General features: G+C 30.5%; 1 protein-coding gene and 1 pseudogene across 2 annotated transcripts in view; both read right to left on the bottom strand.

Moving 5' to 3' along the window:
• The window catches only part of LOC145266520 (myelin regulatory factor-like protein), a 220,868-nt gene that overhangs the window by 12,197 nt on the left and 191,016 nt on the right, over positions 1-17,655 (bottom strand). For both annotated transcript variants that reach the window (XM_080122274.1, XM_080122273.1), the window contains exons 16-20: positions 17,462-17,640; positions 14,105-14,263; positions 11,395-11,471; positions 9,423-9,519; positions 2,839-2,995 (exon numbers count right to left, since the gene is read on the bottom strand). In XM_080122274.1, the coding sequence (XP_079978400.1) occupies positions 2,839-2,995; positions 9,423-9,519; positions 11,395-11,471; positions 14,105-14,263; positions 17,462-17,640 (669 nt within the window). The remainder of the gene's footprint in view (positions 1-2,838; positions 2,996-9,422; positions 9,520-11,394; positions 11,472-14,104; positions 14,264-17,461; positions 17,641-17,655) is intronic.
• LOC145266882 (5S ribosomal RNA) lies at positions 14,567-14,683 on the bottom strand (annotated as a pseudogene).

The raw sequence follows: 17,655 nt of genomic DNA, 5'->3' as shown, positions 1-17,655 counted from the left end.
GCATGCGAGTGTACCTTGCATTTCATGTTTTTGTGTGATGGTATTAGGTTCTGTTCAGTTCAGGAGTGAATCTGGTGATGAAGTTTTTTTCCTGTGTAAGTAAATAAAAATAATTGTCTGTTTGGAAGATTGGCATTATTTTGAAGCTGTTTCCACTGCATGTGTGTACATGTTTTGAAACATAGAGGTGTCTGTTATCTGCAATTTTGATGTTGCTCTTATGTAAGGCCACTCTATTGCTGAAATCTTTGGTGGCGCCTATGTAGGATTTATAAGAATTGCATTTGAGAATTGTATTTTATAACCACACAGTCGAAAGACCCGGCATATAAAATGAACAGTAGGTTCTTTGATATGACAGGGGCGTGATCGGAATGAATGTTTCTGTTAAAAGCGCAGTTGCACCATGGTACTAAACTTTTTCATTTTAAACTTAAATTCAAGCGATTATTACCGCAAAAGTAGTAAGGCATGTCATATAAAGTAAACAGTAGGTTCTTTGATAAGGCAGAGCCGCGTTGGAAATGAATGTTTCTGTTTAGAACACAATTACACCATGATACTTGCATTTTGCATTTAAAATTTTAATTCAAGCCATTATCTATAAAACAAAATAATTTAAAAAATCAACAGTAGGTTCTCTACAGTGCAATGTAGACCCTAATGTATTGTACACTAAGTCACTGTAGGGAGGAATATGAATCTTCCTTCACGATGAGTCCCCGATTAGAGCAGGCAGCCAATCGATTTGTTTTAAAAATGGTCGATTTCAACGATTTGAATGAGAATAAAGATAGAGGAGCGTAAAAGATTCGTTGATCATCATTTCAGTCCGGGCTACGCCGGATTTCTCTACTAGTATATATATTATGTAGTAGGCCGAACACAAGAAAGTGTCGACCTATCTATGTATCTATCTAACTGGAGAGATGGATGGGAGATGAATGTGAAGAATGTTGAAAGACTGTCAAAATATGGCAAATCATATTGTAGACAAGTTTACCGGAAGAGCTGGCCAGCTGATCGGATCTACGTGTATGTTACGTAGATCAGGTTAACTGGAGATCATTGAGAGTTGGAGTTTGGACGTTGAGCAGAGCGGACGGTTTAACAGATCGCCCCTCCTCCTTCAGGGTGGAAGGGGCTGACGTCTGTAAAAATAGAGACTTAGAATAAACCACGCAAGTAAAGATATTCACTTTCCATTCTTCTGCGATTGACATCTGGAAAGTGAATAAAAACTGTATAAAACCAACCAGCGTTCTTGGGAGTGAATGAATATTCGTCCGAACAGGTTCCAGACTCCCCTCCAAGAACAAGATGACTTCCAGGTGGACAAGATCAACGACGTATGAAGATGTGCCCAAAATACATGTATCACACACACACACACACACACACACACACACACACACACACACACACGCACGCACGCGCTTATGAACAATTAGATATGAATATATTATAAATAGACAGCAACACAACAATTCTAGGGTTCAAATAGTGAAGAATCACCAACAATAGACATTTAGTGACACGTATACACATCAGGATTAACCATTCGTCCCAAGTACACATATCAACATTTAGACGATTATACAACATAGACTATTTTGTGCCTTTTTCGTACACCTTATACATATATATATATATATATATATATATATATATATATATGACTACTTCATTAAATCACATAAATTAATATACGAAAGTATAATTTATGCGTAAACTTTAACTATTTAGTTCAACAGTGATCAATACCTAGGTAGAGCTAGGTAATAAGATATAAAATATATATGGCAGGTAAGCTAGACAGAATATTCCGCGTTTCATCCACGCAGAATATTTTGTGTAGCTTAACTGCCATATATATTTTATAACTTACTATATATGTATATATATAAATATATATATATATAGAGAGAGAGGGGGGGGAGAGAGATAGATAGATAGATAGAAAGATATAGTACCGACGAACGGCCCAAAGACAATTAACGACATACATCCATGACTATTTTAATTAGTTTATAACTCATTAATGTATTTGTTTATATATTTGCTATATATTTGTTATATATTTGTTATATATTTGTAATTTCACTATTTCGCCGCTTTATATGCAATAGGCTCGTTAGTATTAACAATTATTAATGAAAATGATGTCCTTTTTCAAATTAGATAACTTTCTTAAAAACTTCCTTAAATAAAGCTAACATCGGTCTATTGTAATAAGCGATAATATAAAAAAAAAAGACAGAGGGGGTTACTAGCTTGCTCTCTTTCTATCTCTCTCTCTCTCTCTCTCTCTCTCTCTCTCTCTCTCTCTCTATCTATCTATCTATCTCTTCTCACTCTCTATCTCTCTCACTCTCTTCTCTTTCTCTATCTCTCGTTTCTCTCTCTCTCTCTCTATCTATATATATATATCCTCTCTTCTCTCTCTATCTCTCTCTATCTCTCTATCTCTCTCTATATATCTCTCTCTTCTCTCTCTTCTCTCTCTCTCTCTCTATCTCTCTCTATCTCTCTTCTCTCCCTCTCTCTCCCCTTGTTAGTTTAACGGCACTGTATAATTCTTTATTGTTTTTGTTTTGTTTTGTTTTTTTTTTGTTTTTTAATTTGAATTATTGTTATGATCCCGTAAACAAATCGTTTAATAACTCTGTTTTAATAATCCTTTCCGGCCTTTATGGAAATAATGTTTAACACCTGAATTTCAAAATTGTTCTGCCACACAAACTATCGCTCAGGAAAATTGATTTTTTTTTTTTTTTTCATTTTTTTCATTTAAAAGAAAAATACATTTTTTCATGGAATTAAAAAAAATGTTCTTACATGAATTGCATGTCCACAGGTTTGTATCCAAAGAAAGGACTTAGTCGAAGCAGGTACTTGTAATGTCCGTCTCCACACTGCTTGTTTTTTTCACAGAACGCATTGCTTATTGTAAGATTCAACTGCTTCAGTTTAATAACCGGTTTCGGATCCACCTCTAAAAATACAGAAAACAATTATCAAAATGGATTATATAATACCATTAAAGATTATTAAGAACTAGCAAAGTTCGGTTTATAAACATTAATTTTCATAGCAGGAGTTGGAAGTAAAAATAATAAAAAGTAAAAGAAATAATAATTTAGCTTCTCGAATCAAGCCATATCAATTATGCAAATTCATGTTCGGGCAAATGGTCAATCGATGTCTCCGTTCGGTCTAAACAGACAATGGATACTCTCTGCAAGTGTTAGAGGACTAGAAACAACGCCGAGATAAGCGGAGAACACATACAGCACCAGGAATCCCCAAATTGTCACCCATTTTAGTATTTACCAGGTTCAACGTTGCTTAACTTCTGTGATTTGACTGTGTGTCAACTTGATTATGCCGTATATAGTAACGGGTCATATTTAAAAAAAAAAAAAAAACTCTAAGATTATACGGCATATTCACGTTGATGCACCGGTTGTCATTGGATTATCGTAGTTAGTAACGATAAACTTCAGTGACCATTTGAGAATAACAAGTAGTCTTTATAAGCGAACCTCGACACCTTACCAGAACTGTCAAAATCTAACCTCGTTATCTCCTCTGACGGAGATATACGAGGACCTGACCGCTTGAAAATTACATATTTCTATAGAAATTCCTCCTTCGGAGGAAGCTTGTGCAACCCGACTATAGTAAATTGAGCTACAGATTCGGTAGTTGTAAGATATGAATTTCGAATCGTTATCATTATTTCAGCAACGTGATGATTAGAATAGATAGAATAAAATCCGTCAAAAATTCAAATAAAAAATCACAATAAAATTAATTTTTAGTTTGAAAACAATGAATAATTTACATTATCTAGATTCATACTTATGCTAATCAAAGTTTATTTCATGGCGGGTTCTTCCCACTAATGTTACTTAACAAAAATGTTTGCTAGTTTTAGGAATTGAGTTATGTTTCTAACAGATATATAAATATACTAGCATGGGTGTCCGGCGTTGCCCGGGTGTTTTGAGGTTCATGCTGAACTAAAAAACTTTTTTTTTAAAAACGGTCAATTTTTTTTTAACTTTGACCCCTATTATCAGCCGTTAAAATTTATTGTTTTGGGCTCAAATGAAGTTATTAAGTTAGATCCATATCCAAGGAATCTATATCTATAATTTTACGTGTTTAGACCCAAAATTGTAGGAGGAGTTTGGTAGAGTTCTCAAAGGTCAAATCGTTGAACTTTGACCCTTTAATCGCCAAATTTCTGTCCAAAAACCAATCACATCGATTTTCTCAAATCTCAGTACCCTGTATATCGAATTTCGAATCTGTAGGCTCAAAATTGGCAGAGTTATTGCGTAGGAAAATGTACACAGACACACACACACACAGACACTTTCACTTTTATAGACATACTAGCATTTCAACCCGGCGTTGCCAGGGTGTTTGGATGTGTATGTTGAGCAAAAAAAAAAAGTGGTAGTAGGAAGGCAGGCTCGAACCCGTACCGCAAAGGAGGAAAGAATGAGGTAAAACCTAACGTTTATGCTGTTATGACCACCGCCAAACCGGAAGCGACATTTTTTAAAATTAAGGTTAGACAATCTAACGGGGAAAATAGCTTTAAAAAATATCGGCGAAAAAAGTTACCTCTGCCCTGTAGAAAAGTGTCTAGTTGAAAGGGAAGATATTAATGTTTTTAGCCAATTTGTCGATATTTGTCGTATGAACGGTCGAACTTTAAAACAATATTGATTTTGGTAAAATCCGTCGTCTCTATAAAAAGTTTAAGGTAGACATGCAAGCATACATACATACATACATTTATATATTGGTAACTAAAAATGTTCGACCCAAAATGATGAAAATACCCTTTATGTAAAATTTCAAATATTTAGATCAGAAATTGTCTGAGTAATTTGGAAGAGACCGCAGAGGTACATTTTTTTTTTTAACTTTGACCCCTATTATGAGCCCTTAAAATTTATTGTTTTGGGCTCAAATAAAGTTATTAAGGTAGATCCATTTCCAAGGATTCTATTTCTAAAATTTCAAGTGTTTGGACCAAAAATTGTCGGAGGAAATCGGTAGAGTTCTCAAAGGTCAAATCGTTGAACTTTGACCCCTTATCGCAAAATTTCTGGCCAAAAATGGATCACATCGATTTTCCCAAATCTCAGTAATCTGTATATCAAATTTCGAGTCTGTAGACTAAAAATTGACAGAGTTATTGCGTAGGGAAATGTAGGATGCCATTCTTCTTAATATAAATTCAGTATGGGTGACCCTGGCAAAATTGTGGTTCGCATCCCTGTGGGACTTTTAAGGCTTTAAAAATGCCATTTTGGAGCTCTTTTTTCATATTACTACAAAAAACTTGATATGTATGTCTGTATTGTATTATTTGATTTCATTTTTATTATTTGACGTTGTTATATTTTGTCATTTTATTTGGATCATTTAATTTTATGATTTTATGTTGCTAATTTCATATAGTCATCTTATTTTTTTCTTTGTTATGTTATTTCAGTCTTGATGCTTTTATTTTAATAGTTTTATTTTGTCATTTCATTTTCATCTTCATTTTTGTATTTTCTTATGTCCTTTCAGTTTAGTAATTTTACTTTAATTGTCCTATTTTGTAATTTTATATTTATCATTTCATTTTGTTATATTATTATTGTCATTTTTATGTCATTTCAGTTATGTAATTTCAATTTAATTATTTTTTGGGCATTTTATTTTCTTATCTTATTTTCGTTATTTACTTATGTCATTATGTGATTTCATTTTAATTATCTTATTTTGTTATTTAATTTTAATAATTTCATTCTCTTATCTTATTTTTGTTATTTCCTTATGTCGTTTCATTGTAATTATCTGATTTTGTCATTTTATTTTAATAATTTCCTATTCTTATCATATTTTTGTTATTTCCTTATGTCATTTAAATTATGAAATTCTTATCTTATTTTGTTATATCATTTTAATAATTTCCTATTCTTGTGTTATCTTTGTTATTTCCTTATGTCATTTCAGTTATGTAATTTAATTTTAATTATCTTATTTTGTTATTTCATTTTAATAATTTAATTTTCTTATGTTATCTTTGTTATTTCCTTATGTCATTTCAGTTATGTAATTTCATTTTAATTATCTGATTTTGTCATTTCAGTTATGTAATTTCATTTTAATTATCTGATTTTGTTATTTAATTTTAATAATTTCATTTTCTTATCTTATTTTTGTTATTTCCTTATGTCATTTCAATTATGTAATTTAATTTTAATTATCTGATTTTGTTATTTCATTTTAATAATTTCCTATGCTTGTCTGATTTTTGTCATTTACTTAAGTCATTTCAGTTATGTAATTTCATTTTAATTATTTGATTTTGTCATTTAATTTTAATAATTTCATTTTCTTATCTTATTTTTGTTATTTCCTTATGTCATTTCAGTTATGTAATTTCATTTTAATTATCTGATTTTGTCATTTCAGTTATGTAATTTCATTTTAATTATCTGATTTTGTTATTTAATTTTAATAATTTCATTTTCTTATCTTATTTTTGTTATTTCCTTATGTCATTTCAATTATGTAATTTAATCTTTATTATCTGATTTTGTTATTTCATTTTAATAATTTCCTATGCTTGTCTGATTTTTGTCATTTACTTAAGTCATTTCAGTTATGTAATTTCATTTTAATTATTTGATTTTGTCATTTCATTTTAATAATTTCATTTTCTTATCTTATTTTTGTTATTTCCTTATGTCATTTCAGTTATGTAATTTCATTTTAATTATCTGATTTTGTCATTTCAGTTATGTAATTTCATTTTAATTATCTGATTTTGTTATTTAATTTTAATAATTTCATTTTCTTATCTTATTTTTGTTATTTCCTTATGTCATTTCAATTATGTAATTTAATCTAAATTATCTGATTTTGTTATTTCATTTTAATAATTTCCTATGCTTGTCTGATTTTTGTCATTTACTTAAGTCATTTCAGTTATGTAATTTCATTTTAATTATTTGATTTTGTCATTTCATTTTAATAATTTCATTTTCTTATATTATTTTTGTTATTTCCTTATGTCATTTAAGTTATGTAATTTCATTTTAATTATCTGATTTTGTCATTTCAGTTATGTAATTTCATTTTAATTATCTGATTTTGTTATTTAATTTTAATAATTTCCTATGCTTGTCTGATTTTTGTTATTTCCTTATGTCATTTCAATTATGTAATTTCATTTTAATTATCTGATTTTGTTATTTAATTTTAATAATTTCCTATGCTTGTCTGATTTTTGTCATTTACTTAAGTCATTTCAGTTATGTAATTTCATTTTAATTATCTGGTTTTGTTATTTAATTTTAATAATTTCCTATGCTTGTCTGATTTTTGTCATTTACTTAAGTCATTTCAGTTATGTAATTTCATTTTAATTATTTGATTTTGTCATTTCATTTTAATAATTTCATTTTCTTATCTTATTTTTGTTATTTCCTTATGTCATTTAAGTTATGTAATTTCATTTTAATTATCTGATTTTGTCATTTCAGTTATGTAATTTCATTTTAATTATCTGATTTTATTATTTCATTTTAATAATTTCCTATGCTTGTCTGATTTTTGTCATTTACTTATGTCATTTCCGTTATGTAATTTCATTTTAGTTATCGTATTTTTTCTTTCATTTTAATAATTTCATTTTCTTATCTTATTTTTATTGTTTCCTTATGTCGTATCAGTTACGTAATTTCATTTTAATTATCTGATTTTATCATTTCTTTTAATAATTTCCTATGCTTATCATATTTTTGTTATTTCCTTATGTCATTTTAATTATGAAATTCTTATCTTATTTTGTTATATCGTTTTAATAATTTCCTGTTCTTGTGTTATTTTTTTATTTCCTTATGTCATTTCAGTTATGTAATTTAATTTTAATTATCTGATTTTGTTATTTCATTTTAATAATTTCATTTTCTCATATTATTTTTGTTATTTCCTTATGTCATTTCAGTTAAGTAATTTCCTCTTAATTATCTGATTTTCATATTTTGTTTTAATAATTTCATTATTGATCTTATTTGTGTTATTTCCTAGTGTCGTTTCAGTTATGTAATTTCATTTTAATTATCTGATTTTGTTATTTCATTTTAATAATTTCCTATTCTTATCTCATTTTTGTTATTTCCTAATGTCGTTTCAGTTATGTAATTTCATTTTAATTATCTGATTTTGTTATTTCATTTTAATAATTTCCTATTCTTATCTCATTTTTGTTTTTCCTTATGTCGTTTCAGTTACGTAATTTCATTTTAATTATCTGATGTTGGTGTTTTCATTTGTATAATTTCCCATTCTTATCTTATTTTTGTTATTTGCTTATATCATTCAGTTATGTAATTTACTTTTAATTATCTGATTTTGTTATTTCATTTTAATAATGCCATTTCTTATCTTATTTTTGTTATTTCTTTATGTCGTTTCAGTTATGTAATTTTATTTTAATTATCTTATTTTGTTATTGCATTTAACAATTTCATTTTCTTATCATATTTTTGTTTTTCCTTATGTCCTATCAGTTATGTAATTTCATTTTAATTATCTGATTTTTTTATTTATTTTAATAATTTCCTATTCTTATTTTATTTTTGTTATTTCCTTATGTCATTTCAATTATGTAATTTCATTTTAATTATCTTATTTTGTAATTTCATTTAACAATTTCATTTTCTTATCATATTTTTGTTTTTCCTTATGTCGTATCCGTTATGAATTTCATTTTAATTATCTTATTTTGTCATTTATTTTAATAATTTCCTATTCTTACCTTATTTTTGTTATTTCCTTATGTCATTTCAGTCATGTAATTTCATTTTAATTATCTGATTTTGTTATTTTATTTCAATCATTTCATTTTAGGTAATTTCTTTTGGGTCATTTTATTTTCTCTTTTTATTTGTTTTTTAGTTTTTGTCATTCCTCGTGTTAATTTGTTTTTGTTATATTGTTTTGCCAGTTTTATTTCTCATTTCATATTTTGGTATTTTCATTTTTTCAATCTATTTTAGTAATTTCCTTTTGTTTTCTGTTTCTATTTTTCTCTTATTTGCTCTTTTTATTTCATCATTTCATCGCAGTTATTTCAGGTGTTTTATTACATTGTGTTTATATTTATTTTTACCTTTTGATTTTTCATTTTGTCATTTGATTTTGTCAACCGTTTTTGTCAAGTCATTTGGTCATGTCATTTGGTTGATTTAATTTCTCTAGATTTATTTTTTTTTTACATTTTAGTTGAATTGATTTTAAACACAACCAATAAATGTGCTTCGGAAATCGATTTTTATTTTCCGAAAATTATAGAGGTGTACGAGAAGAAAAAAACAAGAGAATATAACACGTCCTCTCACCTGAGGAATCGTCACTGCTGCTTAAATGTCTTTTGATACGATGAATGTAGAAGCTGCCATCGTTCGGTTCATAAACATTAATTTTCATCGAAGGTGTCTGAAGAAAAGGGAATAACAAAGAAAAATATTTCAGCTTCTCAAATGAAACCATATCAATTATACGTTTGGGGTACATTTTTAAGAAGTGTTAAGATTATTTCGTGAGCACATTCGACAAACCCGACAGGCTGCTAAATCCCACCCCCACACTGTAGAGATCTCTAGATGTAAAAGATCTTTCTACTCCAATAGTTTCTTCCCCAGAACCGCTAGACTTTGGAATTCCATTCCAAGTCCCTGCTTCCCCACCAGTACTGATGTGCTGTGTAACGTGAACCGAGATCTTGCTGCCCAAATCCCTACATAGTACCCCAGTAGTTGTTGCCCCTGATAGTAGCCCCCTACACCAAAGTTGCAATGTGCCTTGTTTGGGGTGAAAATGTAATTAAAAAAGTGCAAAGAGAACAGACAACAAAAATATATTTGGAAAATAAATAAAAAAAATTATATCGTAATGCCATTTGCAATAACTGTGATGAATCGAGAAATAGATAAGCTAGATATTTTATATTTTTTGTAATTCCTCGGAGAATACTATTCCAATTTCAGATGACTGTAAACAGAATTATATGCAGAGACGGGAGACGTGAAGTTTAAATGGACGGGGTGTAAAAATCAATCGCCATAAACAAAACTGGAGCAACGATATACGAATGTGACGAGAAAGTGAAAACTACGGTTTTTTAGTTTGCTTTTTTCCATGGAAGCATGCGAATGAGACACGCGCAACAATAGTAATACGATAGCGTGTGCGTTGTTTTCTGTGTCACGCTTATGTACTTCCAATTTTTGTCATAAATGTTTTTATCAAGAATTCTTTACAAGTTTTGGTTAAAGTTCCGATTATAGCTGATGGTACTCAAGTCACTCAATGTTTTTTATAAATAATTTTACCAATAATTGCTCATAAGTTTTGGTTTCAGTTTCGATTATACCTAATGGCACCCCAATAATCTATATTTTGAAAATAATTTTATCAAGAATTCTTTATAAGTCTTGGGTTCGGTTTCGATTTTAGCTGATGGCACCTAGGTCATCTATTAATATATATATATATATATATATATATATATATATATATATATATATATGGATTCGGTTTCGATTGAAGCTGATGAACAGAAGTCATATAGATATATTTTGAAATAGCAACTTTATATTATATAAAAATCGCTAGAACATTAACTCGTTAACAATATATCCGAAATCTGCAAGAATATAAACATTATATTTAAGCATATTTTACGGCCTGGCTACACTGGGCGTCCCTGCGTGTTTGGATAAATACTTTTGCAGTTTTAACAAAATAGCTACAATAATATCAGATTAAGGCTGAACATCTACAGAATGCCAACATCAATATATTAAATATGAATCAGTCTCCTGTGGAATTTCCCGGTAGTATAAAAAGAATTTAAGTGGAAAAAATGTGCCCATGTTTCTGCCGTCTGCATCGCTCACTCTTTAAGCTAATAAGTTGCGTAGGTAAGAAGTAAATAATTATTTAATTTTTAGTTTCTATCTCCTAAGTCAACTCTCTCCAAGGAAACCTTGAAAAAAACTCGACGTATGTCTCCTTGTGTCTTTTCTAAGTAAGAAGTTTTGTTTTAGATAAACAGACGATTGCCCACCACTAAACGAAACGGCCGTTTATGAAACGCCCTACGATGAATAGAATAAAAATACTAGCACATAAAAATACCATGTATGTATAAGGATATTTAAGTAGTTGAGTGATCGTTTGTTGATAGAAAACGTGACATTAATAGGAAACTGATGTCAGAGACTGTCTATTCTGTTGATTAGCGAGATCCTACAAACATAAAAATACTACTTCTATGTGACTTTAAAGACAGAAAAGACGATTCCTTACCTGTTGTTGGATAATGACCTGTTGCGGATCATCTGCGTACGGACGGTTTCCCTGGCTCTTGTTGGTGAATATATGATCTAAAATAGATGACAAAAAAAAAACTGACAAGTTTCAAAAACATATCCAACCTTCCTTTAACTCCTTTTACACATAATCACCATCATCATAAGCGATTATGGTTAAGTGGTAAAGCGCACGGACTGACAACCTGCGTGTATTAAGTTCTAATCCAGTTGGTTCTTCAAAAACTATTTCGCTTAAGGATGTTGGCAAATTGTCCGCGGTTCTTCATTCTATAATTCTAGAGAAAATTCTAATTATAAAGATATCCGTGAATCGAGTGTCAACAAAAATCACCTTATTCATATAAAATGAACGTACGACGCTCAACAACGACAATTATTTTAGTCATCATTATCAATTTACAGTATTTCCAATTTCTTTCAAACAAGGGTGTACGGTTAATCAAATAAGATGGGAATTTTTATGCCGATTGGTTTATTTTGTAAACGTATATTTTCCAAAGACAATCAATTGGAGTTCCTTCCGTTCATCGTTATTCATCTCTTAATATTCATCATCATTGTCTGGTGCTCCTAGATAAGGCTGCTTGAAGATATCGGTTTCCAAACTTAAATGCCACAAACATTGATGTTTTTTTTTCTTCTTGTCAGTCATCTTATATATATATATATATATATATATATATATATATATATATTGTATTAAAGTCACGCATAACCTCAGAAAATTATGGTTGGATGGCAAAAGTAGGTAAATCTATGGTAATCAAATTAGTATCATGGTTATATATGTATTACAAACTTATATCCTGTAATAGGTTAGTCTAGTTTAAATTAGATTAATTTAATTAATAAATAAATCATAAATGCATATTAGGAATTTACCAAAATTGATTTTTAAAAATTAATTATTAGATCAGGGTTAAGGTTTCGAATGAAGCAGATTTCATTTTTTTCCATCATATTTTCCCTTTTGCCAATGGTTTCAACCATTTGTTTGATTAAAAATTCGATAATATGCGTAAACGCTTACTTTCTTAAGTGGTCTTATTATTTTCACCAGGACTGTATATATACATTGCTAGGCTTCTTATGACCATACAAAATTTAACGGTTAAAAATAAAACAAGTGAATTTTAAATAAATAAATATATAATTATTTAAAAAAAAAAAACGCAATTTTTCGAGTTTTAACAGGACCTTAGATTACCCACGACGGATCTGTTACGAATCGAAAATTGAGTTTTTAATAAACATATTTATTTTTGAAAAACGTTTATGCACTTGTTTTTGGTGTTTGAATCCGTTAAATTTGAAATTTGCATTCCATTATCAACAGTGCTTATTAATTTACAGTGGATGTTCAATTATATATATATATATATATATATATATATATATACATACATACTAGCATGGGTGACCGGCGTTGTCCGGGTGTTTTGAGGTGTATGCTGAGCAAAACAAAAAAAAACAGTAATTTTTTTTTAACTTTGACCCCTTTTATGACCCCTTATCATCTATTTTTAGGGCTCAAATGAATTTATTAAGTTAGATCCATGTCCAAGGAATCTATATCTAAAATTTCATATGTTTAGACCCAAAATTGTAGGAGGAGTTTGGTAGAGTTCTCAAAGGTCAAATCGTTGAACTTTAACCCCTTAATCGCCAAATTTTGTTCGAAAACCAATCACATCGATTTTCCCAAATCTCAGTACCCTGTATATCAAATTTCGAATCTTTAGACTTAAAATTGACCGAGTTATTGCTTAGGGAAATGTACACAGACACACGCACAGAAACAGACGCACACACAGACACTTATATATATATATATATATATATATATATATATATATATATATATATATATATATATATATATATATATAAATATATATATATGCACACACGATATCGTATTTTCTTTTCTTATTTTTATAAGAAAAGTAAAGTTTCATCGCATGTTGGGAATTACCTCCCTTTAATAAGAACGAAGCATTTTATTTGTATTCTAGTATCAATAGTGCTTATTTATAAACAGTAGTTTTTCTATTATATATGTGTGTGTGTGTGTGTGTGTGTGTGTGTGTGTGTGTGTGTGTGTGTGGATATTACTTGTGGAAATGGACCATATTCCCTCAGCTTCAGTATTTGTTACTAAGTAAGATCTATGAATTACTTCTTATTTCAGCAAATACTTTTGCAACCAAAATCCGATCCCGCATTTTGTTAAATCCTACGCTCTGATGAGAAGGAAATATTTTTTTTATAAAATTCCACGGATTAAGGACTATCCATTTATTTTGTGCTTCCTTATTAAAATTAAATATGTTTTAACTCTTTTTCAAAGAGTTTTTTACATGTTTTATTAAATACTTGCTCTTATATATATATATATATATATATATATATATATATATATATATATATATATATATATGTATATATATTCGATATCGTTTTCTTTGTTTTATTTTATAAGAAAATAAGGTTTGATTGCATGTCGGGAATTACCTCCCTTCAATAAAAACTCTCTATTTTACTTCATATATTATACCTATGCCTAGAATGTATTATTAGCGGAATTATACCAATATAATATACATCGCCATTTTGAGTTTGATAAGAACCATTTAATGATTCTTGTAATAAAATAAATGAACTACAAGATAAAAAATACTTACATGGAGGATTGTTTTCGGGTTTAATTTCACCTGAACTGTCTCCCATATTCCCCGGTTCACTCTCTTGCGGAGCAGGGCAGCAAAACTGTTCACAGTTGGAAGCCTGGCAAGCAGGATAAGGAGGGATGGTTGGTTTGTTCCAGTTAGTGTTCATCCCACCTTTTTTTATATGAAAAAAATCCATTTTAAAAAATTGTTCAATACAAAAAGTTTAATTAAATATAAACAAAAAATAATAAAAGAAAACATTAAAAGAACAGAAAATAGATACATAATTAAAGAAAAAAAAAGTCTTCGATAGACTACAGATACCCACGTATGGGTGCCTGCGTGTGAAATTTTTTTTGGCAGAAGGTGCGCAATCTTCAACCGCACCTCCCCTGAGTCGACATTGTTAAATACCAGGCGCCAGTGAAGTGTGTGTACATGACGACTGGAAACAATGCCGAGATAAGCGGAGAGCATATACAGCGCCTAAAATTCCCAAATGGTCACCCATCTGGTACTAACCAGGCTCAACGTTGCTTAACATCGGTGATCTGACGAGAACTGGTGTGTCAACGTGATTATGCCGTACAGATATATAGGTATGTCGAAACATAATATACAAAGTATGAGGGTTGTTCAATTTTTGTTGTCTGAGCTTGCTGAAATTATGCATATTCAATGATTTATATCGCTTTAGGTTATGTGGCAAATTGCAATTATAAAGTAAATACGAATTCTGATTTATTGATATTTGAATTTACTTAGGTGTGAATTAGGGTCTTTTGCGTGATCCTGTTTGGTATTTGAAAGGACGCACATCATATAAAACTGTTCTCAGTTGGAGGTTCCGCAAACTTGATAAAACGGAATGATTGGCTTGTTCAAGTTAGTATACAGTAGCTTGATTCCAGCTTTTTCAAATAAAAATAACCATTTTAAGAATTAATAAAGACAAAAATTTTCAGAATTAAATGTCAATAAAATCAATAAACTTTCCAATCACTTTTTTACAAGAGGGCTTACACTTATCAACGCATTAAAGCAACTCATGTAAGATGGTCAACTAGATAACGACGTGATGTTCATTAGTGGATGAAATTAGGAAGTATTTGATTAAAAGGCCAGTTGAACAAGAACTTGTTTACATTGAACTTGAAAACTACTATATTGTAGTAAAAACGTGTTTATGACCTTTCTGAATTTTGGAGATAAGGATTGCTTATTCGTATTATTTGGATTTATCGATCTACTGTTCTCAGCTTGAGTGGTATTTTCAGAACGTTTTGATCGATTTAACATCCGACCTTCTTCAGGTGTGTCTTGTCGAACTCTGGAATATTTCTGTCAAAATTGGGAATTAGGGCGGAATTTTGAACGGAACCCTTATTAACTTCACGAGGCAGCATGCTCTTGTTCCGTCAGCCATGACTGGACAGACGTCCTAAGTAATTCGCAATTGTTTCTTGAATTTTTTGTTGTTGTTTTGGGGGGGTTTTGGGGTTTTTTTTTTATTCCGCAAGGACACGTGGCGCAGTGGTTAACGTGCTTGGAAAAATCAATTGTAAAAGTAATATTTTCCTGAACGTTGAAGGTTCAATTCTCAGCAAACGAAAAAGTCCATTGTAAATTACTTAAGACCCATATCCAGCCATGGGTGACGGAACAAAAGCATGCTACCCCGTGAAGTAAATAAATGGTTCCGTTTGAAATTCTATCCAAATTCTCCAGTTCAACAGAAACATTCCCGAATTCGGCAAGATACACCTGAAGGGCTTGGGGCTTAAATCGATCGAAACATTGTGAAAATCACATTCAAAATCAGAACAGTAGTCTGATGAATGAAAATAATACGAAAAACTTGTTTACATTGAACTTGAAGACTATTATACGGCATAATCACGTTGACACATCGGTTCCCGTCAGATCAGCGAAGTTAAGCAATATTGAGCCTGGTCATTACTAAAATCGATGGCCAATTTGGAAATTACAGGCGCTGTATGTCGGAGGACGTCGACACCTCCCTGCAAGAATTGCAAAAACCTAACATCGTCATCTCCCCTAACGGGGATATACATGCGACTGGGGACCGCTTGTGAATTTCATACTCCCATGAAACTTCCTCCTTCGGGGGAAGCCGGTTAAACCTGAATAGGGTTAGTGCTGACGCAGTTAGTTACAATTCGTGAAGACTACTATGCTGGAAAACAGGCTCGCGGTACAGACTTCTATAGTCGGACACTTCTCCGGCAGAAGTTTGGTTCAAAGAATTTACGTTTAGATTCGGGCAAAAATAGAGTAGAGCATTTGCTGATAGTGGTTATCGCTATATATATATATATATATATATATATATATATATATATATATATATATATATGGATTTGAATAAAATGTACGGGAATTTCTCGAGAGCTCTTTCGGCTATTATCTCGTCAGGAGAAATCGATAGCATACAAAAACAATATTACTGGTGAAATTAAAGAGCACTACGGGAGAATTTGACTGTGCCAGAAATAAGAAAAAAAAACGATTAAAAGAAAGATTTCATCTGAAATTGCGTTTAAAAGCGATTAAAACTGAACCTTGGCATAGCGAGGGGAAAAAATAAATAAAAACGGGGGAAAAACGGATCGAAGTTCCCCAAAGAGAAATAACGTTTTCACGTTTTCATTCATATATATATATATATATATATATATATATATATATATATATATATATATATATATATATATATATATATCATTCGAATATTCAAAGATTTCGACAACCCATTTCCTCGGACAGTACAAAACTGGCGACGAAGATGAGATTGGATTGAATACAAACCTCAGAAACAGAATTCGCACATGGCGTTAATTTAAGAAGAAAAAAAAACATTCGTCGATTTTTGCACATTATTTTTTTTTTTTGTGAACTCTCGTAAAAAAAGAAAGTCGGAATTATTTGAGTAAAAAAAGATACCCCCCCACATTGCTATAACAGTAACAATGGTATTTATTTATCATTCTTCCGCCATGCATGAGTTCTCGTTACGGCCGTTACGTCACCCACGTCCCTAACGAGATCGTTCTCATTCTCCTTGACCTATCTTTTTGAACATCCCTAACGTGATCGTCTTCTCTAATGCCCTCCCTTTTCTTTTTATGATCTTTCTTTTTCCTTCCATGACGTCATTTCGCACAGAGCTCGATATTTGCATATAACCGTAATACGTGCGTCCGCTCTCTGATATAATACGAATCTCAAAAATTCAAAAGCTTACAAATAGGACCCTTTGGAATTCGTGAAGAATTTGTAAGCATTTATACTGTCGAATAATGTTTCTACTTTTCGGCATTCCATGTATATCTCCATCTGTTTACTCACTTTGTTTTGTAGGTTTCTCTGAACTCGGGCGAGCTGATCTCGTAGGATTCAACCTTTTTGACAATGTTGTTGCTGGTGGATGCGGCTGGGAATGTTTAGATATTATACTTGAGAATGTAGTGGTGAATCTGTTAGGGCTGCCCCTGTCATCTGCTGTTGCGTGTGGCTTTTGCCACTGCCTATCAAAAAATAAA

This window comes from Euprymna scolopes, chromosome 41 (assembly GCF_053919585.1).
Source record: "Euprymna scolopes isolate OS-2025 chromosome 41, ASM5391958v1, whole genome shotgun sequence".
Taxonomy (NCBI): Eukaryota; Metazoa; Mollusca; class Cephalopoda; order Sepiida; family Sepiolidae; genus Euprymna; species Euprymna scolopes.
Note: the sequence above shows the minus strand (reverse complement) of the source record. Positions and strands in the feature narration are given on the sequence as shown.